This window comes from Montipora foliosa, chromosome 2, assembly GCF_036669935.1.
Source record: "Montipora foliosa isolate CH-2021 chromosome 2, ASM3666993v2, whole genome shotgun sequence".
Taxonomy (NCBI): domain Eukaryota; kingdom Metazoa; phylum Cnidaria; class Anthozoa; order Scleractinia; family Acroporidae; genus Montipora; species Montipora foliosa.
In genome coordinates this window covers 32,682,302-32,692,787 of record NC_090870.1, presented here as the reverse complement: position 1 = coordinate 32,692,787, position 10,486 = coordinate 32,682,302, and the positions used below count along the sequence as shown (strand labels likewise).

Below are 10,486 nucleotides of genomic sequence, written 5' to 3'. Positions count from 1 at the left end.
ATCGGCCGATCTGTCGACCGACATGTCGGTCGATGGTCGGTCGATATGTCGGTCGATAGTCGACCGCTAGTCGACCGCCAGTCGGTCGATAGTAGACCGATATGGCGGTCGATAGCCGGCCGATAGTCGGCCGACTGTCGACCGATATATGTCGACCGATAGTCGGTCGATATATCGGTACACAGTCGGTCGATATTTGACCGACAATTCACTGATACTTTGCCGACACTCGGTCGACATTTGGCCGATGTTTCACCGATACTTCACTGTCATTTCATTCCCTAGTTCAACATCAAAATGTTTGATCACCAAACAATGTTTATGTTTGGTCGTCAAAAATTTCCCGTTAGGCAAGGGCTATAAGTCCGACTCTTTATTTTTAGTTGTTTGTTCATCACTTTTGAATCCCGTGGGAGTTTAGACGGCGGTGAACAGCTTTGGCTATAGATTTGAACCTGGAAAGGGGTTTGCGTTTAGAACTGTTCAAGTGTTCAACCGTTCAAGCACGGCATTTACTTGCCGATCCTTTAGAGTGTGGCCATTGTAATAGAGGAATGGTATGATAATCACGTGGATGGCTACCTTAGCTTTGGTGAGTCGGGTTTCTTTAGGCTAACTCTCTATAATCTTTCGAGTATCGACGACAAGGGAGGAAAAGAAGAGAGAGCCTGGATACGAGGTTGATGGTCACGCAGCATTTCATGTTTTACCCGTGATTTTTAACCGCGCGAAGCGAGCGCGGGTCATGTTCGACCCTTTATGTCGTGTGTCGGTGACTAGATTCATACCCCACGCAGCCAAAACTTAAAATCTGGATTGGACAATGGACTCTGGACGCTGGACTTTAAGAATTTTTTTTAAAATAATTATTTTACCATAAAGAATACTTAAAGAGAAGTAGTGCCTCAAGTTACCAAAACTACAACTGTTAAAAAATATTATGATAAGCGCCTTCAAAAATGCTTCAACTTACCTATCCAGTACGAGGCAGATCACGCGGATCACGCGGTATGTGGATCAAGTAGCGTTTAGGGTTTATTTAATTGTTGACCTACTGAATATTCTGCGACTCTTCTAGTATTTATTTAATATAAAAATATATCCGGTTATTTAAACCGAGTACGGTAAGGCAGGTCACTGGTTGCGTTACACATGTGGAATGTCTTGACGTCAGCGAAATTGATACATATAATCACGCTACTTTTAACCGTTTCGCTTGAGAGTAGGAATAGTCTATTAAACTCTGATTCCCCGTGTATTCTTGTATTTTTGGTGAAAGGATTTTCCCTTGTCTTGCAATCGAAAGGAGTTCAGAAACGCAAGTACATGAAACGTGCCTTGACATGTTTACATTACTTCACTGATCAGGAAATTCCCATCATACTGAAGCGGGATAAACTACAGATTGCGTGGCAAAAGCAAAAACAGATTTATTAATTCCTTCGCTAGTGGTGGAAAGTAACGTTACTTCAAGGGTTATAATTCCATTTTTCATTTTCTTGGAAATTTTATTTTTAGTTTGATTTATTTAGTTTGATTTATTTTTAGTATTTGCGTTCTTTCATGAAGTTACATGTGCAAGGCCGGAGGTTTCAGATTTAGACCATTACGTCATCAGATATTACGTCATCAGCTGTCACGATTGCAAGTGATGGTGCAATCAGTCGAATACAATCAGTCGAATACATGTTTGTACTTGTTGTCGCTGTTGTCAGTTGGTGCAGATAGTGGTGTTTGGTGGTACGCATTTTAATTAATTTAATTACTATAGCTAGACCCACACCTTGTGCGGCCTAAACTGGAGTGTACTTCTGGTCCTTGGACTTATTATCACAAAGCTAATACAATCTTTACTCCCCCAGCCTTTAAAAAAATTCATTAAAAATCAAAAATCGTTTCTCACAAAAAAAATCGTTTCTCACAAATCTAATATAATCTTTACTCCCCCAGCCTTTAAAAAATTCATTACAAGTCATTAACCCTTATTATCACAAAGCTAAAATAATTTTTACTCCTCCAGCCTTAAAAAAATTCATTAAAAATCATTAACCCTTATTATCACAAAGCTAATATAATTTTTACTCCCCCAGCCGGGTAAGGCAACTGAAACATATAAAAACAACAAAAATGAAGTCAAGAAGCTGAGGCTCTGTCGAAATCCTACAGTTACATATTTATGATCTACTGTTTGTTATAATAACCCACTACATTTTGAAATAACCTATTGCTTTCAACAGAACGTCAAAGAAAATAATCCTAGTTAACAAACTTTTCGCCAGAGCCTCGCGAAAAATGATTAGGAGTAAAATTCGTCTTTTGGATAGAAAGGAAGGAGCTGCTTTTCCTCCTTCAATTCATTCAAGCGAGTTTTGAATTCTTTCAAAGCAGCCCTGCAACGACATTCAATAATCTTGGCGGATACTTTCCCTGTCTTCTCGCGCTCAGTCCCCACAATTCTTTCATATCTCCTGGGGTCCACGATCTTGAGCTCACACAGGCCAATGTAATCTCTTAACGTGTTCCGTGCGATGCCAAAGCGTCGCATAGCTTCTGTCAAGGAACAGCGATGTTTCTGTAAAATTCGGAGGACGCCTTTATATCTTTTATGAAAACCTTCCAGATTAGATCCTGATATCGGTAATTCTGAAAGAAAATGGAGTAGTTTAAGTTCAGTCATCGGTGAATGTAACCTTTTTTGTTTCTGAAATAATTTGCAAATGTTTGAAATGTTATATGGTAATTCTCTGACCCCACAATGGGTTTTGACTACGACATTTTATAAGGAAAATATCAATTCCCAGGGATAAGGTCATGTTTGGTCAACATGTCTTAGGGGTAAAATCAGGGATTGCTATCTCGCTTACGGTTTCCAGGAGAAAAATCTCACGTTTCTAGCTCTCAGGCTATCTTTTTAGGTTGCTTGCGAATAAATATCAATAAAGAAACCACTGTCATTCTGTATTGGTTGTCTAAAGCGATAAGAAAGGAAATCAAGATACCTACAGCTAAAAACTGGTATCTTTAAGGGTAAATTTAAAATGAACGACGAGCAACCCCGTCATTTGCATTAGAGAGTCCTCCCCCTGGGCATGCAAATTCGAGATTCGCATGGAGTTTTGCGCGCGAAATTGTCAATAGGATGCCGGTTCCAAACTAGGATTATGACCCATTTTGCTGTCCTTCGCCAGTTCCCATAAAACACTCTTTCTAGCATATCTCGCGTTGTTTTTAAGATTTTGTAATTTTTGTCTAACTAAAGAGCCCCAATTTTTTTTGGGGAAAATTATGACCATATTTTGTTGACAGTAACCTTAATAGCAAGTCAAATACCCGAGGGAAAGTGTCATTGGATTCGACTTGTATATAAATCAGCTATGTTCCAGTTATTGTTCAGTCATGTACACGAACTAACCTTTAGTCTTTTTCTGAGCAAGCTCAGCTCCCTCTTCATCGTCTTCATCGTCTTCATCGTCTTCATCGTCTTCATCGTCTTCATCGTCTTCATCGTCTTCATCGTCTTTTGTTTCCTTTCCCCAATTACCGTCCTCCATAGGATCGACCTCCCCCATGTCAGTATCAGACTTTTGGCCATCGCCAGTGTCCACTTCAGTTGCAGCTGATTTTTGTTTACTCTTGCCCTTGCTAACCGACTCTACAAAAAAATATTGCATTTTCAGTTGCCTGTACGATATTATGATCGAATGAAATTATGAAATTATCGATTAAAAATACCTGATACGCTTAACGTTGCCATGTTTTCAACGCATGTTTTTGTATTCGAAAAAGTATATCGAACTTTGGGTCGGATCCATATAAGCGATAAGCGCTTAGTGAGAATTTCACTTTTTTGGGGGCGCGTCACTCAATCAGCGAAATAAAGCCGGCATTATTACAAAATTTGAGTCACAAAACCATTTCATAGTGAATACGCTTCGGCAGAAGCAGTTCAAAGACCACAGAAACATTTTAACGCGAAAGCGCTTGGTCAGAACAGTGTTCGAACTTTCGCGCGCGTGGTACACAAATAATTAGTCCAAAGAAAATCCGCCATTATAACAAACAGCGAATCACTCGAAAGGAAAAATGAAGCCGGCACAAAACAATTTCATAGTGAAACCGTTTGGGCAGAATCAGTTTTTTTTTCAGTTGACCACGGAAGCATTTTAACGCGAAAGCGCTTGGTCAAACTTTCGCGCGCGTTGCACAAAAAGACAAAGTTGCAAAAAGTCGGAAAATTTACCAACCCACCCCCTGCTCGTCTATCTTTGTCATCCCCACTGGGCTACCATTTGGAGCAATTTGTCATTATCGATAATATGCCGACTGAATCCGATTTGACTCGAGTATTTTCGTAAGATTGAAAAGAAATTTTCAAATTTCAGCTGTATACACGTGCGTACGTGCGTATGTGGTATCTACACGCCCCTTGAGAATCTCTGTTCTACTCCGCGTCTTCGCATCGTTCACAACGAAGTTGCAGCCTGTGTACATCTCTACTGAATACTCTGTCTTTCTAGTGCGGATACTTTGCGCTCCATTTTGGCGTGCAACCATTCTGCGGTGAAAAGAAAATGCAACATTTGAAGTTTTGAGGAGGAGGGGCATAAGGATTTGCAGTAATCCGGTTTTTGGATTATTTTTAATGCGGTTTTGCAAACAATTTCTTTTAACTTGCGCTTTTGCAGTTTAACAAGACTATGCGGTTTTCGGTTTTCGTGCATAACTGTTTTCAGTAACGCATTCATGCGCGGTTTTGCATTTAGACTTTTTCATGCGGTTTTGCGGTTTTTTGGACAGCCCTTATGACTCCCCCGTTGAGCGATGTTGCAAGGTACGTCCACCCCAGAAACATCGCGCGCAACTTTTTCAAAGTAGAAAGATGGATGTAATAAAATGAAAAGAAATATTTTCCTGTTAAACAACGCCGAATTTCAAAACTTTTGATTTCTTAACAATGTTCACACCTTTTCCCCGCATCCGATTCCTGCTGACGTTCTCCCTTCCCTTTCTAGCGCCTGTCAGCAGGCGAAAATATAGTCGAAGCATCGAAATATAATGATAGTCTGACACCAAACCGCGCCAAATCATGACAAACATGATCCCAGTGCATAATTCAGAGATACTCTCGGACAAATGGGACCAGTAGCGTGGACAATAAACCGTGCAAAAAATGCTACATACCTTCAAGTTCTTTGATGCGTCTTTGCATGGCGGCGATCGTTTCCTGGTATTCCTCCTCCTTCTTTCTGTTGAGTTCTTCCGAGTTTTTCAATTGCTTCATAGCAGCCTGCAGGTCATTCTTGGCTTCTTTGAATTTCTTTTCGGGCACTGTCTTTTCTGGCCTCTTTTGTCCAGTTTTATTGCTTGTCCCACACCTGTAAATACAATAAAATACGAATGTAAGAAATAGGGCCTATTCATAATAGAGTTTATTAGTGGCGATCTATAATTTAGCTCCAATTATAGACTAGTTCCTCTGTTCATAATTCCACACACTGATAAATTTCGATGGAGTCCGGTCGTTTCGATACAAAGTCGTTTCGATACTGACAAGTCAAAGTCGATTCGATACGCATGTTAAGTCGACTCGATACAAACTCGCGTTACTTGAAGTCGTACTACAAATGACCAAACAAGCTTTCATTTCGATTGATGGCCATAGCCATCGATATTTTTTTCCAATCATCCATATATTTTACTGCATATACTATTTGCAAACAAAATCTACAATTAGGAATAGTTTGCTTACCATTCATCGTTACTTCCTTTACGTTTCTCACGGGCTGCTTGTGGCGGTGCTGGTTTCGATGTTGAAGTTTCGGTACTTCTGTCCGCCTTTTCGGGGGTCTCCAACGCCAAAACGCTGTTCACTATACTAGAATCATGGCACTCACAATAATTCACCGACACGCCGCAAAACTCGCATCGGTAAGGGCAGTTCATCAGAGTGTGGCCATCCGATAAACCACATATCATACATGTTTTTGTTCGTGAAGCCATAACGCGTTAATGTTCTCGAATACACCTAATGCAGCTGCATCGAATCTTTTTCCGCTGAGAGTTATATATATTTATCCCGTGTCGCTCTTGGGGTCGATATCATGGAGTGTGGGAAAGTGGCTTGTCTCCAAGAAAAATTCTTCTGTATGAATTCTCTCATTATAAAAAAGTGTAAAAGTGACACGGTTTAATTAGTTGCGCACTCTTCAAAGGACTTATCTCCCGCGCTAATTACTTTTTTGCCGCAAACTTGGGTGTTGGATTATGCGAACAAAGAACAGATGCAAAACTTATATACATTTTGCGTTTCCAGGTCGTAGTCAATTTTTCGTGTTATCAGTTTTTCCTCTGGGCCTGCAATACTGGACTTTTTTCATTGTACCTGATTGATTATGAAAATATTCAAAATACGTTTTGGTCATTGGCCTCGATCATGGTACACTAACAATGGGGATTTTTGCGACACGGTTCCCCTCGTCAGCGATCGCTGTTTGTGGTTTTAACTTTGATTAGAACCAAAGTCCTGCACACGCACGTGACGGGCTGTCATGCCGTTGCCGTTAGGAGTTTTGTTCTCAGCACATTCATTCAAAGTGATTCGAATTACATTGTATATCAAAAGCCAAGCTTCCTAAAATGCCCAACTTTTTTAGGGAAGTTCTTTGTCCCCTTATTTTTGCAACAAGCAGTAGAGGAAAACTCCGCCTTATAAATTGGTTGCAAAGGAACAGACTACTGAAAAGAAATGTCAACTGCGGGAATTGTAGGAATGCAATGCGCCTCATTCGCCACCCGCGCAATGGGGACGGATACATTTGGTAAGTAATTTCAATTCCAATTTACATACCGTAAACTGCCGCTTACAAGTCCAGGGCTTATACCTGTTCGCAAGGGGTTTTGGATGGGCTAGTTTATAAATGGATGGGTTATATCCCGATGGACGTATAAGCGGACTAAAAAAAATGTTTCCAAATGAGCAATAAGGCTGTTGATCGAAATATGTTTTTAGTCTACTTCTTTTAAATGAAGCCTTAAAATGCTCAATACTGCTAAAAATTATAATCTTTCCTTTTGTTTTGTAGTGGCCATTTTGAATTTTAAATGCGCCACGCGCTGGTCTGGGAGCGAATTAATTATGCGCGGTCAGATGGTGCTATGTCTGGAACCGAGAAATATTCGGAAACGCTCGGTCGGTCGTAACCTTTATATTTTTGACAAGGGGTGCAACTTCAAGCTTTCATGGTCGTGTGTCTCTGCCAGTTGGGGTACACGGAAGTAGAATCGCATTGTATAACCGGAAGTAAAAGCGAAAGAGCCGGAAGTCGAGGTAAAATCACCGAGGAAGTCCCTAAAGAAACTTAACTCCGAAAAGGCACTTTTAAAAATACCAGGAAAGTCGTATTTTTATTATTTTGGTAACAACTTTTCAAGCAACTTCGAAGACAGCTTTCATTAAAAAAAAAATCATCGATGATTCTCATATCTGATTCACAACTTTACTCTAGCTTGATATAAAAGAAAGTGTTCAAGTTCAAAATATAAAATAAGCAAATTCTCCAAGTGCTGTGATCGTCGTTCATGTTCCGTTAAAAATGAACAGGAAGAATTCGTCTTCCCCACGTTCACCGTTTTGCATATTGGGTATGACCATGAATCGTTCTGCTGAATAGCTATTGTTCTGTTCATTAAGGCCTTTGTCGAGCGAGAGCTAAACAACAGCAACGAAAACATCGGGAAACAAAAGGCCTAATTATAGCAGAGCAACATCTATGCAGTTGCACGTGCGTTCTTCATTTTTGTACATTTCCCCGCATTCACATGGTTATTTTGTTTCCGTAACAAAATCAAGTAAACTTCCGGAATTGAACAGACCTAATTCCGGAATAATAAAGAGCCAATCAGAACAAACAATCTTATTCACTTCCGCTTTACACATGTCAATCAAGCATTTGAAATTCTTACTTCCGTGTACCCCAACTGGCCGAAGCATGCGACCAAATCAAAGATTTTGAAACGACGCATCAATATTGCACAGCTAGAAACATTCAGACAAAATAGAGTTGTTCCGCATAAGATGCAAATTTCCACTTTGTTACTGTAGGCATACAAATTAGACCGGCACTTTGTGACTGGCATTCTAGATCACGCCTTATTGTGTTTAAAGACAAAGAACTGCATTGTCTTCAAACACAATTAAGACGTGATCGAGAACGCCGGTCACAAGGTGCCGGTTTAATTTGCATGCCTAAAGTCACAAAGTGGAAATTTGCATCTTGTGCGGAACAACTCTAATAAGTTACAGGATAATTAGTTCAACCTTTGGTCCTTCTGCCTTCAAATTTTTGTTCAATTTGTAGAGATATTTGTCTTCGTATTCATGAGAAATTCGAAGGGACTAAAAAGAGTTTCACCCCTTGTCAAAAATATAAAGGTTACGACCGACCGAGCGTTTCCGAAGATTTCTCGGTTCCAGACATCGCACCATCTGACCGCGCATAATTAATTCGCTCCCAGACCAGCGCGTCGCGCATTTAAAATTCAAAATGGCCAATACAAAACAAAAGGAAAGATTATAATTTTTATTTTTTCCTCAAAAACGATGTGAGGGCTCCCTGTGATATAAATACTCAAACAACGTGATAGAAAATTTTTTTTTTGTGAAACTTTAAACGTTCACAAAACGCTTTCGTGTTCTGCAGGGTGTGGTTGAAGTCACTGGAAGCAGAAAACTTGAAAAAGGCCTTGTAATTCTAGGATATTTCATGAATATTGCTATCGAGGAAATTAGAAACAAACCCGTACGACTTTGAAGAACATTCACGTATACGTCTCATATATCGTACCGGCAAGTACTGAACCTCTTTTTTCGGAGAGGGGGGGGGGGGGGGGGGGCGCTTATTTGAAGGGGGCGGTTATTTAAAATTTTAAGCCTTTGGAGGGCCGCAGTAATTCGAATCGAGGCGCTTATTGGAAGCTGGGCTCTAATTAGAGCATTAGCGGTAACCGGATGGGCTTATAAGCGGCAGTTTACGGTATTTTCCCTGCCGACCTGAGCTAAAATTCGATAGCTTTCAACTATTTCAGACCATTTGGGCTTCAAACTCACAACGAACACCCTATTTCAGAACAAAATGGTTAAAAACTATACCCTTGGAACCGAACATACCTATATAGCTTAAACTTTACTTTTCAACAGGAGATGTCACCGTTGTCGACGCTCTTCGTCTGTGAGAGTACATTCGTATTTCTATGGAAGCAAAATTTCAATCGCAAGGCAGTTGCAATTTCTCTGGAAATGGGCGCACAAGTGTTCGCTACGAATGATGGAAATTGAAGGAACGGCCTCACAGAAAGTTTTAGTCAAGTTCGCACGGAAGTGTCGGCAAGTTGCATGGGAAGCATTGCTGCGCCACCCGATTCCACAGTTAGGCGGACCAGGTGTCATTGTGCAGATCGACGAATCAAAGTTTAATCACAAGTCCAAGGTAAGAAAATAGGAAGTATGGCCTTCCAGTGGTTCGAATCACTGTGCTTAAGCCTTAGCCGCCTAACAACTAGTCTACTGCTTACAAAATAAAAATCTCACTCACAGTACTTCTACGCTACTGAACAGTACTGTTCTCGGTCTGAAGCCGGACTGAGCGCGTCGTATCACCTCCGTCACCTCCTATCTTTAATGTACCGTATTTCCAATGATTCTTTTCATAATATTTCATAATATTTTAATTCATGGAGCTGTAATTGTTATTCCTTTGCAGTTTCACAGGGGGCGTCGGCCTCAAAGAGAAAGATGGGTACTGGGGTTGTTTGATACACAGTATGCTCCAGCCCGACCATACCTACAGCTCGTAAGGCGACGCAATGCGGCGACTCTTTTGCGTATTATTCAACGGAAGGTTCAGCCTGGCTCCATAGTGCACACGGACCAGTGGGCGGCATATCGGCAACTCCAGAGAAGACTCGGCTTACAACACGGGGCGGTGAATCATTCTCTACATTTTGTCGATCCAGTAACCGGAGTCCATACACAGAATGCTGAAAGCAACTGGTGTACGGCAAAGGAAAAATTTAAGAAAATGAAGGGAAACACAAACCCTGACTTTCTCATTGAATACCTTCAGGAATTCACGTGGCGAAGGTGGTATGGTGAGCCTCACCCAAATGGATGCTTTCGAAGGCTGCTCGATGACATTGCTGAACAGTATCCCCTTTAAGGGATTCAGTCAATACCATTGTACAACACACAGCAAACAAAGATCGTCTCTTTCTGCTACCATCATCCCACACCCTCAAAGTAGGCTTGGTTCCATACCCCCACCCCGTTGAAAACATTTTTGTTGGTTATTTTACTTGTCAGAATAAATTTTTATTGGTTCAATTGAAACGGTCTCAGAATGTTTGCTATTGAAGAGATACAATTCAGCCAGTTCCTAACCCTAAATCTCTGGTCTCAGACTAAACAATAAAAAAACACAGAAGCTCTTTG

At 40.7% G+C, this 10,486-nt stretch overlaps 1 protein-coding gene across 2 annotated transcripts; it reads left to right on the top strand.

Annotated features, from left to right (window-relative positions):
* Positions 1–262: 262 nt before the first annotated feature.
* LOC137992868 (uncharacterized) lies at positions 263–10,214 on the top strand. Of its 2 annotated transcripts, none has more exons than XR_011121754.1 (3): positions 263–592; positions 9,197–9,485; positions 9,759–10,124. XR_011121754.1 is itself a non-coding variant. In XM_068838423.1 (3 exons), exons 1-3 carry the CDS (start codon positions 6,637–6,639, stop codon positions 10,212–10,214), a joined length of 927 nt encoding a protein of 308 aa, XP_068694524.1. In that variant the 5' UTR covers positions 6,194–6,636. The 2 variants fall into 2 exon arrangements, 1 of the variants encoding a protein (XP_068694524.1); XM_068838423.1 differs by lacking the exon at positions 263–592 and adding an exon at positions 6,194–6,818 and having other exon boundaries at positions 9,759–10,214.
* The last annotated feature ends 272 nt before the right edge of the window (positions 10,215–10,486 follow it).